This window comes from Haematobia irritans, chromosome 3 (assembly GCF_050003625.1).
Source record: "Haematobia irritans isolate KBUSLIRL chromosome 3, ASM5000362v1, whole genome shotgun sequence".
Lineage (NCBI taxonomy): Eukaryota > Metazoa > Arthropoda > Insecta > Diptera > Muscidae > Haematobia > Haematobia irritans.
In genome coordinates, this window is record NC_134399.1 from 160580723 (window position 1) to 160600032 (window position 19310).

The window sequence follows — 19310 nt, forward strand, 5'->3', positions numbered from 1 at the left end:
ACTAAATTTTTAATTAAAACAAAACTTAATTACAGATATCAATTAATTTGTTATTGGGAACGCAAATTAATAATTCCACACCCTCAAAAAAAATTGCTTCTCTAACAAACATATTTTGCAGTAAGCACATATATTATTGGAAATTGCCGAAACATTGTTTTATGTGAACATATTATATGTTTGTAAGCATTTTGAGCCCAAAAATATTATATGCTTGGAATAATTTTCTCCCAATGAAGATTGTATTAAAAAAATGTGTTTCTGTCTAATTGCATATTCCTTCACATCTTTCTCACTTTCACGAGATTTTTTAGTTCTTAGGGCCTTTTTCGTAATACAAACAATGCTGAAGACATTATTCAATTTTATAAATTTGTTAAATTTTACCTTTTGCATTTTGCAAGCCAACATACTATCCACTGGGCTACGTAGCTGTTATAGTCACCAGTAGAAAATTATCGTTATAAGTTATATTTATATAGCATAGTTTGCAGCGCCCACGAGCCGATCCAAACAAAACATTATTCAACAGAAACATATATTTGTTGGCCACGTGGAGCAATGGTCAGTGTTGCCAAAAGTAGGGGAAATTCCCTACAGGTAGGTTTGTTTTTATAATTTTTAGCGTTTATAGGGAGTAGGGGCCGACTTTTTCAAATACATCAAAACGTAGGGAATTTTTCCTTCAACAAAATTTTCAATAACTTTTGTGTTTTGGTGGCCATAGTGAAGGAAAAATAGTCAAATACGCCGATGCTTTTTGCTAGCGTTTTCATTTAGGTCGTCGCCAATACTTAAGTTCGAAGCTGGCAACGTATGATCTTCGACGACATATGGTAACATAAGAAGTCGTTACAAAATACAAATAACTTCACCAATTAAAGAAGAAGAAAATAAAACACAGAGGAATGGTCTAAAATTTGGTAAGTTTTCGTTTTTCTTGTACTATAATTTTGCTTACTTTATGTATTTTCTAGGAAAATGGCTTCGAATTCATCTATGTTATCTGATGAAGAAAACATTAAACAATATAGAAAACAAAAATTTAGACCAGAATGGCATGAAAATGAGATCTTTAAAGGATGGCTGGCTGAGGTGGAAGGGGACAAATACAAGTGTAAATGCATTGCTTGTGGCAAACAAATGAGCTGCGGAAAATCAGGACTTGAAAAGCATGCTGAATCGAAGTCTCACATGAAAAATGTTTCGGCAGCAAATAAAACGAACCCACTTACAAGTTTCTTTGCAAAAAAAATTAATTAATCCGATTTAGTGGCCACTTTTGAAATACGACTTAGCATGTTCTTTGCGGAACATAATGTTGCAGTACAAGTAGTAGACCATTTAGTCCCACTGCTGAAAAAAATTGCCCCGGATCCCGACATAATACAAAAATGCAAACTCGGTAGAACCAAGTGTTCAAAAATAATTGAGAATGTATTAGCTGAGGAGCAAAAAGGAAAACTCGTCAAAAAACTGCAAAAATGTAAGTTTTCGGTTCTTATTGATGAAAGCACCGATATCTCATGCAACAAAACCATGTGTGTAATCACACAATTTTATGATGAAGTAATGGGGAAAGTAAATATTCAACTATTAGACCTGCTGCAAGTTGGATCAGACGGAAGTGCCGAAAGTCTTTACAAGGATTTTAAAGAACTTATCAGTGGTTATAAAATACCCTTATCAAATATCATTGGATTGAGAACAGATGGTGAAAATTTAATGGTTGGAAAAACAAATTCGTTTTCATATCGTCTTCTTATAGACAATCCAGATACAATTACCATAAAATGTTTGTGCCATTATGCTGCCATTGTGGCAAACAAAGCATACATGACTTTACCCAGAGCACCTGAAGAACTTATTCGTCAAATTGGAACTTATATGTCGGGTAGCGCCAAGAGATGCTCAGAGCTTCGAGAGTTCCAAGATCTACTCAACGAGGAAAAAAGAAGAATATTAAAGGTTTCTGAGACTAGATGGTTATCACGTCAAAAATGTGTAGAGCGAATTCTTTCTAATTGGAATGTGTTACTAGAATATTTTAAGTTCGCTTCGCAAAGGGACAAATTAAAATCTGCAGAGGCTATATACAACGATCTCACAAACGAATGCAACAAGGCCTACTTATTGTTTCTTAAATATGTTTTGAACAGCTTCAATTGTCTAAACGCACTTTTTCAATCGAAGAAAACTTTAATTTATATAGTACATTCAGAGTCAATGAAGATATTCCTTAAACTTGGGCAGAATTGCATAAAAAAATCGGAATTGAAAATTGATTGTGTCGTTAGATCTCCACATATATCTGTTCAAATCGAAGACGTTTTTCTTGGATTAGAGTGTGAGGAATTTTTAAAAGACATACCTGAAAATACAGTGAAAAAGATTAAAACCGATTGCCTTCAATTTTATTTAACGGCTTTAGAAGAAATACAAAAACGTCTTCCTCTTAAAGAAGACTCTATTTTTAAAGAAATGGAATTTCTGAATCCAATGGCAGCATTTTCTGAAAATGGCAAAAAGTTCAAGTTTGATTTACTTTGCTCAAAATACAAAATAAGTATTAATGATACAATACAAGAGTTTATTACATTAGAATACAATTTTACACAGAATGAAATTAAAGAATTCGAAGCTATGGACATTGTTGAGTTTTGGACAAAAATAATTAAATTAAAAGATATCAATGGAAACTGTATGTTTCCAAATCTATCAAAATTGGCCACAGCAATACTAACGATAGTATTGCTGTGGCCTCATGCAAATGCAGAAAGAATTTTGCCTACAGTAACTGAGGTTCCGACCAAAAAACGCAACAAATGGTTAGCATGTCCGCCTTGCATGCAAAGGGTCCTGGGTTCAATCCCTGCTCCGAACGAACACCATTTTTATACCATCCACCATAGGATGGGAATAACTTTGTCATTCCGTTTGTAACTTTGTCAGAGGCTTGCGGAGCCTCTAAGAGAAGCAAATTTCATCCGATCCGGCTGAAATTTGGTACATGGTGTTAGTATATGGTCTCCAACAACCATACAAAAATTGGTCCACATCGGTCCATAATTATATATAGCCCCCATATAAACCGATCCCCAGATTTGACCTCCGTAGCCTCATGGATGAGAAAAATTCATCCGATTCGGTTGAATTTGGTACGTGGTGTTAGTATATGGTCTCTAACAACCATGCAGGATTTGGTCCATATCGGTCCATAATTATATAACAGGTTGGCTGATAAGCCCCGGTCTAACAAAGAAAAACACATTTTTTTTTGTCAAAAATTCGTTTTTATTATTCACCATAGTTCCTTTCAAGAGCGATACAACGATTGTAACGACCTTACAATTTTTTGGTACCATTTTGGTAGTACTCCTTCGGTTTTGCTTCAAAATAGGCCTCAGTTTCGGCGATCACCTCTTCATTGCAGCCAAATTTTTTCCCTGCGAGCATCCTTTTGAGGTCTAAGAACAAGAAAAAGTCGCTGGGGCCAGATCTGGAGAATACGGTGGGTGGAGAAGCAATTCGAAGCCCAATTCATGAATTTTTGCCATCGTTCTCAATGACTTGTGGCACGGTGTGTTGTCTTGGTGGAACAACACTTTTTTCTTCTTCATATGGGGCCGTTTTGCCGCGATTTCGACCTTCAAACGCTCCAATAACGCCATATAATTGTCACTGTTGATGGTTTTTCCCTTCTCAAGATAATCGATAAAAATTATTCCATGCGCATCCCAAAAAAACAGAGGCCATTACTTTGCCCGCGGACTTTTGAGTCTTTCCACGCTTCGGAGACGGTTCACCGGTCGCTGTTCACTCAGCCGACTGTCGATTGGACTCAGGAGTGTAGTGATGTAGCCATGTTTCATCCATTGTCACATATCGACGGAAAAACTCGGGTGTATTACGAGTTAACAGCTGCAAACACCGCTCAGAATCATCAACACGTTGTTGTTTTTGGTCAAATGTGAGCTCGCGCGGCACCCATTTTGCACAGAGCTTCCGCATATCCAAATATTGATGAATGATATGACCAACACGTTCCTTTGATATCTTTAAGGCCTCTGCTATCTCGATCAATTTCATTTTACGGTCATTCAAAAACATTTTGTGGATTTTTTTGATGTCTTAGTCGGTAACCACCTCTTTCGGGCGTCCACTGCGTTCACCGTCCTACGTTCTCATTTCACCACGCTTGAATTTTGCATACCAATCAATAATTGTTGATTTCCCTGGGACAGAGTCCGGAAACTCATTATCAAGCCAAGTTTTTGCTTCCACCGTATTTTTTTCCTTCAGAAAACAGTACTTTTATCAAAACACGAAATTCCTTTTTTTCAATTTTTTCACAAAAAACGATCTATCTCACAAACTAATTGACTTACAGACGTCAAATTTTGACACGAATCATTTGCCATCTATGTGTCAGACCGGGGACCTATCAGCCAACCTGTTAAATCGGGCGAACGATATATATGGGAGCTATATCTAAATCTGAACCTATATATCTGAATCTGAACTGCTAATTGTACTCCTAGTGCAAAATTTCAACCAAATTGGGGTAAAACTCTGGCTTCTGGGACCGTATTAGTCCATATCGGGCGAAAGATATATATGGGAGCTATATCTAAATCTGAATCGATTTCTTCCAAAATCAATAGGGTTCTATTCTGAGCCAAAACACATACTTATTCCAAATTTGAAGTCGTTTGGACTAAAACTGCGACCTAGGCTTTGAATACAAAAATGTGTTCACGGACAGACGGACATGGCTATATCGACTCAGGAGCCCACCCTGATCATTTTTGCCAAAGACACCATGTGTATATCTCGTCTCCTCACATACATTGGTAGAAAAAAAATTAATTTTAATTTTTCTTTGTGTGGATATATTTTTAAGGCGCCAATTGGTTACTCGTACTTCCATCATTTTACTTGCAGCATACTCTCTAGGTCTCTCTTTCTAAACACATATATGTTTATAGGCTATGTCTAAATGAATATATGTTTGCATCTAAGCATATTATATTTACAAAGATTTTATGTCCAAACATAATATGTTCTAACATATTAACATATATGTCCCAAACATCTTATGCTAGTTTATGAACATTATATGCTTGCACTTAAAAATATTGCGTTAAAAAAATTTAGTTCCAAACATATGATTTGTACATCCAAACATATGAAAAACAGTCGTCCGTGTATACAAGTCCTTTAACGAAAACTTAAATTTCCAAATTCAGACTCGACTTCAAGTAGCAATTATAGTATGTTTCAAGTAAAAACGTTTTTAAAACATAATGTGGAAAGTCATCTCCTATTTTTGAAGGTTTTTTTGTTTTGTAGTAGAAGGCACAAAAAGTCAACAAATGATTTCAATGATTTCATTAATTTTTAATTATTTAAAATACATAAATAAGGTCACGTTGACCTCATCAAATAAAATTTTCTTCCATGTGAATACATCCATTTTTAAGTCGAATCACTTAACTACCATATAAGGATAAACCGACTTCATTACAAAGTTTATCGACGTTTGGACAAGTGAAAAACTTTATATTAGAGAGAGACTTCTTCTATGCTAAGCAAAATACAAATCGGTGCATTTAAAAACAATAAAAAAATTAAAGTTCTCGTACACTGAAAAAAAAGCATGCCCGGTTGCAAAGATTTCGTCTTTACTTTAACAATTTTGGTATTGATTCCGAGCCAAAGAAGCGGAGAATTCAGGTAAGGATACTTGTAAGACACAATTCTCTTTTAAATTTGGGTTTTGTGTACTTGCTTTTAGGAAGCAAACATTCATTTTTCAGCTTTTTGTTTTAATATGCTATCAAAGTTCTTTAAAAACGAGTTAACGACAACTTTATGTTAGACTCGACTTCCAGTAGAAGTTATGCTATGTTTCACGTAAAAAAAGTCTTTAAAATAAAGTGTTGAATAACATGTCCTATTTTTGAACGATTTTTTGCTTTGTAGTCAAGGTACAAAAAGACAACAAATTTAAAGACAATTTCATTAACTTTAAAGAATTTTTCTGGATTTTTAAAGTCAAGTTAACCTTACCCCAAACATTTTTGCTTTCATGTTATGATACCCATTTTTAAGTGAAATCACTTAATTATAAAGACAAAATGACTTTATTGAAAAGTTTGCCGACTTTTGGACAAGGAAAAAAACTTTATATTAGAGAAATGCGTCTTCTATACTAAGCAAAGTTTTTATTCGTATTTTAAGGAGATGAAATCTTTCGCCTCACGACAATATTTTTTTCAGTGTATTAAAACGAAATGTTTCAAATTTAAAATTTTTGTTGCTGGTATACCCTGTTTCACAGACTTCTTTGGGGAATATAAATGAAAATAGCGCTTTACTTTGCCGCATTACATACTAGCCACCCTACATAATCGGCCACATAATTTACAAATGCTTAAGGGGAAAATGTTCCCAAATAGGCCTATGATATTTAATCAATGATATATGAATGCATGAATGAAACAAATACGATGTTACTCTAGAGTACTGGTCTAACAAGCACTTAAGACAGTCATTAAGTTTTTTTTTTAATTTTGTTGTATCTTCTCTATCCATACTAATATGAGTGAATATTCATTCATTAAAACTGACATATAAGCATTATGATCCACAACATTAATGGTTGTGGATCATAATGATGAAGGCAGTCTTCAATTTGTTGCTTTTTGATTGATGATTAATCCTCACTTTGACACAATTTGTTCCTATTTTTATTTTTTTTTTTATAATCGTACAAATTATTATTATTATTGGCTGAGGAATCCATGGCAGTGTGGACAGAAGACCACTTAAGTCATTCCATTTCCATTTGGCATAGACTTGAAATTATGCGTGCAACATAAACTGAAGAAAGTCAACCGAAGGCTAGCAGCAATCAGCAACAATAAATGGTCAGACCATACAATTCCCCCCAGTCACCCTTAAATCCACCCGCTACGACGGAAGGAAGGCCGCAAATTTTGCCATAGATTCATATATATCCGCATGGTTTCGCATATTACGCATAAATTCAAGACAAAACAACAACGCATGAAATCCGTTGTTGTTATTAACCTTTTTGACAATGTAGTGACTTTTTTCAGTTGTTACCATAGGCTAGTCATATATTCAACAGATAGCAGTATGAAAAGTATGGGAAATTACTAATGAAATAAATTAAATTAAAAAATTAAAATTATTCTAATAAAATTTTGACAATATTTTCTATAGAAATAAAATTTTGACACCATTTTCGATAGAAATAAAATTTTGACAAAATTTCTTTGAGGAATAAAATGTTGACAAAATTTTCTAAAGAAATAAAATTTTGACAAAATTTTCTATAGGAATAACATTTTGTATAGGAATAAAATTTTGACAAAATATTCTATAGAAGTAAAAAATTGATAAAATTTTCTACAGAAATAAAATGTTACAGAAATTTTCTATGGAAATAAAATTTTTGACAAAGTTTTCTAAGAAATAAAATTTTGACAAAATTTTCTATGGAAATAAAATTTTAACAAAATTTTCAATGGAAATAATATTTTAACAAAATTTTTCTATAGAAACACATTTTTGAGAAAATTTTCTATAGAAAAAATTTGACAAAATTTGCTATAGAAATACAATTTTGACAAAATTTTCTATAGAAATAAAAATTTGCAAACATTTTCTATAGAAACAAAAATTTGCAAAAATATTCTATAGAAATAAAATTTTGAAACAAATTTCTATGGACATAAAATTTTGACAACATTTTCTATAGAAATAAAATTTTGACATTTTCTAAATAAAATAAAATTTAGACAAAATTTTCTATAAAAATAATATTTTAACAAAATTTTCTATTGAAATTTAATATTGACAAAATTTCATATAGAAATAAAATATTGACAAAATTTTCTATAGAACTAAAAATTTGCAAAAATATTCTATATAAATAAAATTGTGAAATAAATTTCTATAGACAGAAAATTTTTACAACACTTTCTATAGGAATAAAACTTTGACATTTTCTAAAAAAAAAAATTTAACTAAATTTTCTATAGAAATTTAATATTGACAAAAATTTCTATAGAAATTAAATTTTGACAAAATATATAGAAATAAAATTTTGCAAAACAATTCTATAGCAATAAAATTTTGAGAATAGAATTGAAATAGAAATAAACTTTTGACAAAATTTTCTATAGAAATAAAAATTTGCACAAATATTCTATAGAAATAAAATTTTGAAAAAAAATCTATAGACATTAAATTTTGACAAAATATATAGAAATAAAATTTTGCAAAACAATTCTATAGCAATAAAATTTTGAGAATAGAATTGAAATAGAAATAAAATTTTGACAAAATTTTCTATAGAAATAAAAATTTGCAAAAATATTCTATAGAAATAAAATTTTGAAAAAAAAATCTATAGACATTAAAACATTAAACAAAATATATATAGAAATAAAATTTTGCAAAACAATTCTATAATAATAAAATTTTCTATAGAAATAAAATTTTGCGAAAATTTTTTATAGACATAAAATTTTAATAAAATTTTCTATAGAAATAAAATTTTTTCTATAGAAATAAAATTTTGCAAAAAATTTCTATAGAAGTAAAATTTTGCAAAAATTTTCGATAGAAATAAAATTTTGCAAAAATTTTCTATAGAAATAAAATTTTGCAAAAAATTTCTGTAGAAATAAAATTTTGAGAAAATTTTCAATAGATATAAAATTTAGACAAAGTTTTCTATAGAAGTAAAATTTTGACAAAATTATCAATAGAAATAAAATTTTGACGTTTTTATAGAAACAAAATTTTGCAAAAATTTTCTATAGAAATAAAGTTTTGACAAACTGATCTATAGAAATAAAATTTTGCAAAAATGTTCTATACAAATACAATTTTGCAAAAATTTTCTATACAAATAAATTTTGAGAAAATTTTATATAGACATAAAATTTTGCAAAAATTTTCTATAGAAATAAAATTTTGCAAAAATTTTCTATAGAATAAAATTTTACAAAAATTTTCTATAGAAATAAAATTTTGAGAAAATTTTCAATAGATATAAAATTTAGACAAAGTTTTCTATAGATGTAAAATCTTGACAAAATTATCAATAGAAATAAAATTTTGACAAAATTTTCTATAGATATAAAATTTTGACGTTTTTTATAGAAACAAAATTTTGCAACAATTTTCTATAGAAATAAAATTTTGACAACATTTTCTGTAGAAATGAAATCTTGCAAAAATTTTCTATACAAATAAAATTTTGCAAAAATTTTCAATAGAAATAAAATTTTGAGAAAATTTTCTATAGAAATAAAATTTTGCAAAAATTTTCTATAGAAATAAAATTTTACAAAAATTTTCTACAGAAATAAAATTTTACAAAAATTTTCTATAGAAATAAAATTTTGCAAAAATTTTCTGTAGAAATAAAATTTTTCGTTTTGTTTGTTATTGTTGGTTTTCTCTTCAACCATTATTGTTGTTTTTGATTTCAGCTTAAAACCAAGCATTGACTAAACTACAAGTGTAGCTTAACCAACAGAGGAAAAGTGTACTTGTAAATTACAGCTGTTTCGGAATTACCACATTCCTCATCAACATCCTCTACTTTTTTTTATAGACATAACATTTAAACAAAATTTTCTATAGACATAAAATATTGCAAAAATTTTCTATAGAAATAAAAAATTTTGCAAAATTTTTTTATAGAAACAAAATTTTGCAAAAATTTTCTATAGCAAATAGAAATAAAATTTTGAGAAAATGTTCAATAGATATAAAATTTAGACAAAGTTTTCTATAGAAGTAAAATTTTGACAAAATTATCAATAGAAATAAAATTTTGACAAAATTTTCTATAGAAATAAAATTTTGCAAAAATTTTCTATAGAAATATAATTTTGAAAAAAAAAAAATTCTATAGAAATAAAATTTTGCAAAAATTTTCTTTAGAAATAAAATTTTTGCAAAAATTTTTTATAGAAATAACATTTTGACAAAATTTTCTATAGAAATAAAATGTTGACAAAATGATTTATAGAAATAAAATTTTGCAAACAAATTTCGATAGAAATAAAATTTTGAGAAAATTTTCAATAGATATAAAATTTAGACAAAGTTTGCTATAGATGTAAAATCTTGACAAAATTATCAATAGAAATAAAATTTTGACAAAATTTTCTATAGAAATAAAATTTTGACGTTTTTTATAGAAACAAAATTTTGCAACAATTTTCTATAGAAATAAAATTTTGACAACATTTTCTGTAGAAATGAAATCTTGCAAAAATTTTCTATACAAATAAAATTTTGCAAAAATTTTCAATAGAAATAAAATTTTGAGAAAATTTTCTATAGAAATAAAATTTTGCAAAAATTTTCTATAGAAATAAAATTGTACAAAAATTTTCTACAGAAATAAAACTTTGCAAAAATTTTCTATAGAAATAAAATTTTGCAAAAATTTTCTATAGAAATAAACTTTTTCGTTTTGTTTGTTATTGTTGGTTTTCTCTTCAATCATTATTGTTGTTTTTGATTTAAGCTTAAAACCAAGCATTGACTAAACAACAAGTGTAGCTTAACCAACAGAGGAAAAGTGTACTTGTAAATTACAGCTGCTTCGGAATTACCACATTCCTCATCAACATCCTCTACTTTTTTCTATAGACATAAAATTCTATAGAAACAAAATTTTGCAAAAATTTTCTATAGAAATACAATTTTGCAAAAAAAATTTTGTAAAAATGTTCTATAGAAATAATTTGTTTTTTTTGTTATTTTAAACATTGTTGTTGTTTTTTTTTTTTTTTGATTTCAGCTTAAAACCATTCATTGACTAAACTACAAGAGTAGCTTAACCAACAGAGGAGAATAATGTTTGTCAAATTTATTTGGGCAAAGCCCTATAGACTACAAGATAATTGGATGGACGCACGTTTCGGAATTACCACATTCCTCATCAGCATCCTTTACTTGCAGCAAACCTATCAACCAATTATCAGAATAAATTCAGGCAGTTCATTAAACCCAACAATGAACCACACTTGAACCTTCCGAAAAAAGGTTTTACATTGATAGCTGGTTTATGCCGAAATAAATTTGTACAAACATATCTCTTTTCCTTTGCCACCGTCAAATCATCGATTTGAGTGCAGTTGGCTGGGTTTATTTTGAGCGTGCTTCCTCTTATTTCATTCGTGTTTTGTTTTTTATTGGTGGTTTCTACTTCAATCATATTTGTTGTTTTGATCTCAGCTTTAAAACCATTGAGTTGACTAAACTACATGCAAAGAAAATTTCATTAAAATTGAGCCAACGAAAAAGTTTCATTGATATAACGAAACATTTTCATTAAGACAATGAAAATGTTCGTTAATAGTACGAGGCGTTTCGTTGACTAACAGAAAATTCGTTATAATAACGAAAAATTTCGTTATATCAATGAATTTGTTTCAGTGGCTCAATTTTAATGACACATTTCATTAATATAGCGAAACTTTTTCTACCAGTGTACAAAAGTAGCTCAACCAACAGAGGAAGGATAATGACAAAAGAAAAGAGAGATGCTTGTGTGATTTTATTTCAGCATAAGCCGGCTATCATAAACGTTTTTTCGGAGGATTCAAGTGTGGTTCAATGTGGGTTTAGTGAACTGCCTGAATTTATTCTGATAATTGGTTGATAGTTTTGCAGCAAGTAGAGGATGCTGATGAGGAATGTGGTAATTCCGAAACAGCTGTACATCCAACCATCTTGCAGTCTATGGGGCTTTGCCCAAATAAATTTGACAAGTACAGTTTTCCTCTGTTGGTTAAGCTACACTTGTAGCTTAGTCAATGCATGGTTTTAAGCAGAAATTTAAAACAACAATAATGATTGAAGAGAAACCCAACAATAACAAACAAAACGAAATAAAATTTGCAACAAATTTCTATAGTAATACAATTTTGAGAAATTTTCTATAGAAATAAAATTTTGACAAAATTTTCTATGGAAATAAAATTTTGACAAAATTATCTATAAAAATAAAATTTTGAGAAAATTTTCTGTAGAAATAAAATTTTGCAAAAGTTTTCTATAGAAATAAAATTTTGAAAAATTTTCTATAGAAATAAAATTTAGCAAAAATTTTCTATAAAAATAAAAATTTGCAAAAATTTTCTATAGAAACAAAATTTTGCAAAAATTTTCTATAGAAACAAAATTTTGCAATAATTTTCTATAGAAATAAAATTTTGACAAAATTTTCTATAGAAATAAAATTTTGCAAAAATTTTCTATAGAAACAAAATTTTGCAAACATTTTCTATAGAAATAAAATTTTGAGAAAATTTTCTATAGAAATAAAATTTTGAGAAAATTTTCTATAGAAATAAAATTTTAACAAAATTTTCTATAGAAATAAAATTTTTACAAAATGATCTATTGAAATAAAATTTTGACAAAATTTTCTATAGAAATAAAATTTTGACAAAATTTTCTATAGAAATAAAATTTTGACAAAATTTTCTATAGAAATAAAATTTTGACAAAATTATCTAAAAAAATCAAATTTTGAGAAAATTTTCTGTAGAAATAATATTTTGAGAAAATGTTCTATAGTAATAAAATTTTGCAAAAGTTTTCTATAGAAATAAAATTTTGCAAAAATTTTCTATAGAAATAAAATTTTGCAAAAATTTTCTATAAAAATAAAAATTTGCAAAAATTTTCTATAGAAACAAAATTTTGCAAAAATTTTCTATAGAAACAAAATTTTGCAAAAATTTTCTATAGAAACAAAATTTTGCAATAATTTTCTATAGAAATAAAATTTTGACAAAATTTTCTATACAAATAAAATTTTGCAAAAATTTTCTATAGAAACAAAATTTTGCAAACATTTTCTATAGAAATAAAATTTTGAGAAAATTTTATATAGAAATAAAATTTTGAGAAAATTTTCTATAGAAATAAAATTTTAACAAAATTTTCTATAGAAATAAAATTTTTACAAAATGATCTATTGAAATAAAATTTTGACAAAATTTTCTATAGAAATAAAATTTTGACAAAATTTTCTATAGAAATAAAATTTTGACAAAATTATCTATAAAAAAAATGTTGAGAAAATTTTCTGTAGAAATAATATTTTGAGAAAATGTTCTATAGAAATAAAATTTTGCAAAAGTTTTCTATAGAAATAAAATTTTGCAAAAATTTTCTATAGAAATAAAATTTTGCAAAAATATTTCTATAAAAATAAAAATTTGCAAAAAGTTTCTATAGAAACAAAATTTTGGAAAAATTTTCTATAGAAACAAAATTTTGCAATAATTTTCTATAGAAATAAAATTTTGACAAAATTTTCTATAGAAATAAAATTTTGCAAAAATTTTCTATAGAAACAAAATTTTGCAAACATTTTCTATAGAAACAAAATTTTGCAAACATTTTCTATAGAAATAAAATTTTGAGAAAATTTTCTATAGAAATACAATTTTGAGAAAATTTTCTATAGAAATAAAATTTTGACAAAATTTTCTATAGAAATAAAATTTTGACAAAATTTTCTATAGAAATAAAATTTTGACAAAATTTTCTATAGACATAAAATTTTGCAAAAATTTTCTATAGACATAAAATTTTGCAAAAATTTTCTATAGAAATAAAGTTTTGCAAAAATTTTCTATAGAAATAAAATTTTGCAAAAATTTTCTATAGAAACAAAATTTTGCAAAAATTTTCTATAAATAAATAAAAATAATTGCAAAAATGTTTCTACAGAAATAAAATGTTGACAGAATTTTCTCTAGAACAATTTTGAGAAAATTTTCTATAGAAATAAAATTTTGACAGAATTTTCCATAGAAATAAAATTTTGACAGTATTTTCACTAGAAATAAAATTTTGACAGAATCTTCTATAGAATTAAAATTTTGACAAAATTTTCTATAGAAATACAATTTTGAGAAATTTTTCTACAGAAATAAAATTTGTCTATAGAAATAGAATATTGAGAAAATTTTCAATAGAAATAAACTTTAGACAAAATTTTCTATAGAAATAAAATTTTGACAAAGATTTTTGTAGAAATAAAATTTTGCTAAAATTTTCTATAGAAATAAAATTTTGACAAAGATTTTTGTAGAAATAAAATTTTGCTAAAATTTTCTATAGAAATAAAATTTTGGTTAAAAGTTTCTATAGAAAAAACATTTGGGCAAAATTTTCTATAGAAATACTTCTAAACATATCTATATTGAGCTGCCAGTAAAACAAATATAGTATAGCTTGGTAGCACTTCGCGTTAGGAACCCGCATTGTAAGATGTCTTCGAAGACACTTCACACTATATCGCTCTTCCCTTCAATTACCTTGGAGAATTGCAAACCAACTGTGTTTATCTCTTTCTGCCTAGAAATTCTCTCCATAACTTCCATATAAAATTTATATACCGTGTCTTTGGTAGTTTTTAATAATTTTTTTATTGTTTTTTTTATTATTATTATTATTATATTTCTTGTTATTGTGGTCACATATTTTTTAAAGGATTGGCGGAAATCTTCTACAGAGACCAGGCAACTAAGACAATTCGCGAATAAAAGTTGTAAAGTAGTAATTGCAAATTTATCATTAAAGTTGTCAACATGTACTTTATAGGTTTAGACTTTTTTTATTATTGATATTTTCAAGAAAAAAGATAACGATAGTCTTCCGCGTGTCTATCCATGTCTTCAAGTATCTGGCTATGTTTGTGTCCGTTTTTATGCCTACAATCATTTGTGCGTTACTTTTCCCTCTTCAGAACTAAATTCCCTTCTCCCTTGGAGGCTTTGGCTGTGGGATTAACGCTCAGATATTATGTGAATATATTAGAGTGTCACTCACAAATTACCAAATGACTTCTTTCAAAGACAGAAAAAAACTTCCTTGGTTTGACATTTTATTTCGGAGAAAAAATTTTTTTATTAGTTTCGTTTATCTATCAACACAAATAAAAAAATAATTTCTTCTTGAATTAGAAAAACATTTTTTCTGTGTACTACTTAGTTAATACTTTTGCTAGAAAGCGTTCCCCAACATTTCAAACATTAAAGAATTTTTTTTCTGAGGTATAAAATATTAGACACACACAGTTTTTTGACTTCAGAAAAAAAACAACATATAAAAAAATTTGAGAAATTCGTTGCATGTCTTCAATCACGAAAATTATAGTATCAATCACAGTTTTAATTGAGCATGCTGGTGACATTTCTGAGGGTTTCAAAGCTTCTCTAAGTGGTTTCACTTGAATGTGGAACGCCACTCGGACTCGGCTATAAAAAAGGAGGTCCCTTGTCGTTGAGCTTAACATGGAATCGGGCAACACTCAGTGATAAGAGAGAAGTTCACCACTGTGGTATCACAATGGACTAAATAGTCTAAGTGAGTCTGATACATCGGGCTGACACATAACCTAATTTAACCTTAATTGAGCATCAAAAATATTTAATTAAAAAATTATTTATTGAATTAACAAATTTCAATTAATTTTTTAAATGATTCAATTGAAATTTTCATTGATGTTGATTGCAAAATTTAATTCACTTTCTTAACTGATTTAGTGTTTTTAGTTTCAGCAAAAAAATGATTATTTTAAATAAATTTTTAAATAAAAATTAAAAAACAATTCCATAACTTTTTTACATGACTTAGTCTTCCGAGTTTGATTAAAAATGTAATTGTATCAATTAATTTTTCAATTGAATATGTTGTTAGCTTCAATCAATTTTTTTTATTGGAAATACACACAAAAAAATAATACATTTATTTTATGAATAGTGTTCACAAAAATTTTCCAAACACGGGATTCATAAATTATATGAAAACAATTCATAAAATAAAAATACAGGTTTTCATTGTCTACGAATGTGTACATAATATAAATGGAATTTTCAATATTATAAATGAAGTATACATATTTTTGTCATTAAAAAATATGAACTTTTACATAATATATAATAAAAACGTCAAGCATTACATGCAACTTTTCATTTAGATTTCTGATTCCTAATGTCTGCATAATTGGTCAAATGTATGAACCCATTTATTAAAACCCGCATTAAAGTCCAGCTAGCAAAGAACATAATTATATAATTAATAATTATAATGTTTTATATTATGTATTTTTGATATATTAAGTAAAGTTTCATTAATTTTATGAAACCGTCTCTATATATTCTTAAAAAAATTCATAATTTCATAACAAGTATTTACGAAAACAATATATTATGTAGGTGTACACATTTTTATGAAAAAGTTTATAAATTTATAAAAATGTACAAATTTATGTACAAATTCATATTTTATTTTTTTGTGTGTATTTTGGTGTTATTTTTTTTCTACGTGGGTAAGGGAAGACAACCATTTTTTTTTTATTTTCTTAAATTGAAAATATTTCTTCTACTTTATTGGTATTGTTTTTTGAATCTTCGGCTTACTCTATTAAACATGGGTTAATACTCATTTCTGCTCTTTCTCATTACGACAAAAACAGTTTTTATTGTAAACGGAAATACTTTTATTTTAATATGGTCAATGAAAAGAGGAAATCAGGGTTACGCAAAAGGGCATCCATTGTAGCAGAGAACATTTATTTGTTTTTATTAGCGACTGGGCCATTTGGGCTGCCTTTCTTTTTTCTTTACGAAAACTTCTTAGGAAAAAAAGTTCTTTTGCCTTATTTACAAATTTACATTTTTACATGACAAATAATCATAAACCCATACGCAATAAAAATTCCATCTTAAAAAGTCAACTACAGGAAAAAAGTATGATATGAGTGGTTTCTAGAGCTGACATTTAATTAAAAAAAATATTTGTAAATAAATTTTTTCTGATAAAAATGAGGGAAAGTTTTTAAGACATCCGAAATGAGAACAAAAAACGACGGAGATGGTTTAGATTGACAAAAAAGTTCATTAGAAAAATTTATGATCCTACCTATGAAGACTAGATAAGATTCCGGATTTACAAGAATCAATTTTGTTTGAGTGTGCAAGAAAATGTTGAAATAACGCCTTGATTGGAATTCTAAAATCTGTAGATTTGTACCACCATTATTTAAATGATTACGAGAAGTAAAATCTGGAAATTTTACTGTGAGTTTCAAGCAATTTTCATACTGAGTCCACCTGCTATACCCTCAAGAAGTGAAATTGGAGGCCTTACCAAATTAACCGATAACAAGTATATACGGCCGTAAGTTCGGCCAGGCCGAAGCTTATGTACCCTCCACCATGGATTGCGTAGAAACTTCTTCCAAACACTGTCATGCACAATCGATGGCAGTGTTTAGAAGAAGAATTTTAACAAAATTTTCTATAGAAAAAAAATTTTGACAAAATTTTCTATAGAAAAAAAATTCTGACAAAATTTTCTATAGAAATAAAATTTTGACAAAATTTTCTATAGAAATAAAATTTTGACAAAATTTTCTATAGAAATAAAATTTTGAAAAAATTTTCTATAGAAAGAAAATTTTGACAAAATTTTCTATAGAAATAAAATTTTGACAAAATTTTCTATAGAAATAAAATTTTGACAAAATTTTCTATAGAAATTAAATTTTAACAAAATTTTCTATAGAAATAAAATTTTGACAAAATTTTCTATAGAAATAAAATTTTGACAAAATTTTCTATAGAAATAAAATTTTTGACAAAATTTTCTATAGAAATAAAATTTTGACAAAATTTTCTATAGAAATAAAATTTTGACAAAATATTCTATAGAAATAAAATTTTGACAAAATTTTCTATCGAAATAAAATTTTGACAAAATTTTCTATAGAAATAAAATTTTGACAAAATTTTCTATAGAAATAAAATTTTGACAAAATTGTCTATAGAAATAAAATTTTGACAAAATTTTGTATAGAAATAAAATTTTGACAAAATTTTGTATAGAAATAAAATTTTGACAAAATTTTCTATAGAAATAAAATTTTGACAAAATTTTCTATAGAAATAAAATTTTGACAAAATTTTCTATAGAAATAAAATTTTGGTAGATTATTTTTGGCTCGAGTGGCAACCATGATTATGAACCGATATGGACCAATTTTTGTGTGATTGCTATATATAACTATAGACCAATATGGACCTCCTCCAAGAGGCTCCGGAGGTCAAATCTGGAGAACGGTTTATATGGGGACTATATATAATTATGGACCGATGTGGACCAATTTTTGCATGGTTGTTAGAGACCATATACCAACACCATGTACCAAATTTCACCAAGATCAGATGAAATTTGCTTCTCTTTTAGGCTCCGAAAGTCAAATCTTGGGATCGGTTTATATGGGGGCTATATATAATTATGGACCGATGTGGAACAATTTTTGCATGGTTATTAGAGACCATATACCAACATCATGTACTAAATTTCAGGCGGATCGGATGAAATTTGCTTCTCTTTGAGGCTACGCAAGCCAAATCTGGGGATCGGTTTATATGGGGACTATATATAATTATGGGCCGATGTGCATGGTTGTTAGAGGCCATATACCAACACCATGTATCAAATTTTAGCCGGATCGGATGAAATTTGCGTCTCTGTGAGGCTACGCAAGCCAAATTTGGGGGTCCTTTTATACGTAAAAGTGGACCGATATGGCCCATATACGTAAAAGTGGACCGATATGGCCCATTTGCAATACCATCCGACCTACATCAAAAACAACTACTTGTGCCAAGTTTCAAGTCGATAGCTTGTTTCGTTCGGAAGTTAGCGTGATTTCAACAGACGGACGGAGGGACGGACGGATATGCATAGATCGACTCAGAATTTCACTACGACCCAGAATATATATACTTTATGGGGTCTTAGAGTAATATTTCGATGTGTTACAAACGGAATGACAAAGTTAATATACCCCCATCCTATGGTCGAGGGTATAAAAAAAATAAATTTCCCATTAAATATATGAAAAAAGCGAGTTATAAAAAATTGACTCAAATGGACTTCCTGTGCAGTTACAATAAAGAACATCTTTGGGAGGGCATTTTTTTAATTGAATTTTAATTAATTTTTTTAATTGATTGAAGATATTTCAATTAAAAATTAATTGGATCAATTAATTTCGTAATTGAATCAAAACATTGTTTTTTGTGTGCAGTTTTAATTGGGTATAAAGAAATTGATTAAAAATTAATTGATTTCATTAGCAAATTTCAGTTAATTTTTTAATTGATTCATATAAAAATTTAATAGAGGTTGTTTTGAAAACTCTATTGGTTTTTCAACGT

The 19310-nt window shown here is 27.5% G+C and overlaps 1 protein-coding gene across 1 annotated transcript; it reads left to right on the forward strand.

The window, feature by feature from the left end:
• Nucleotides 1–1299: 1299 nt before the first annotated feature.
• On the forward strand, nucleotides 1300–14924 carry LOC142231254 (uncharacterized). Its single transcript, XM_075301872.1, has 3 exons — nucleotides 1300–2828; nucleotides 14313–14420; nucleotides 14828–14924. The coding sequence occupies exons 1-3, from the start codon at nucleotides 1300–1302 to the stop codon at nucleotides 14922–14924; spliced, it is 1734 nt and encodes a 577-aa protein (XP_075157987.1).
• Nucleotides 14925–19310: the final 4386 nt, after the last annotated feature.

Excerpts from the sequence above, each read along its gene's own strand:
- LOC142231254 (XM_075301872.1), top strand. The coding sequence starts at position 1,300 with ATGTTCTTTGCGGAACATAATGTTGCAGTACAAGTAGTAGACCATTTA. Across the intron at positions 2,829-14,312 it reads ACCAAAAAACGCAACAAATG|CTTGGTAGCACTTCGCGTTA; the intron begins GTTAGCATGTCC and ends AATATAGTATAG. Across the intron at positions 14,421-14,827 it reads GAGAATTGCAAACCAACTGT|AACTAAATTCCCTTCTCCCT; the intron begins GTTTATCTCTTT and ends TTCCCTCTTCAG.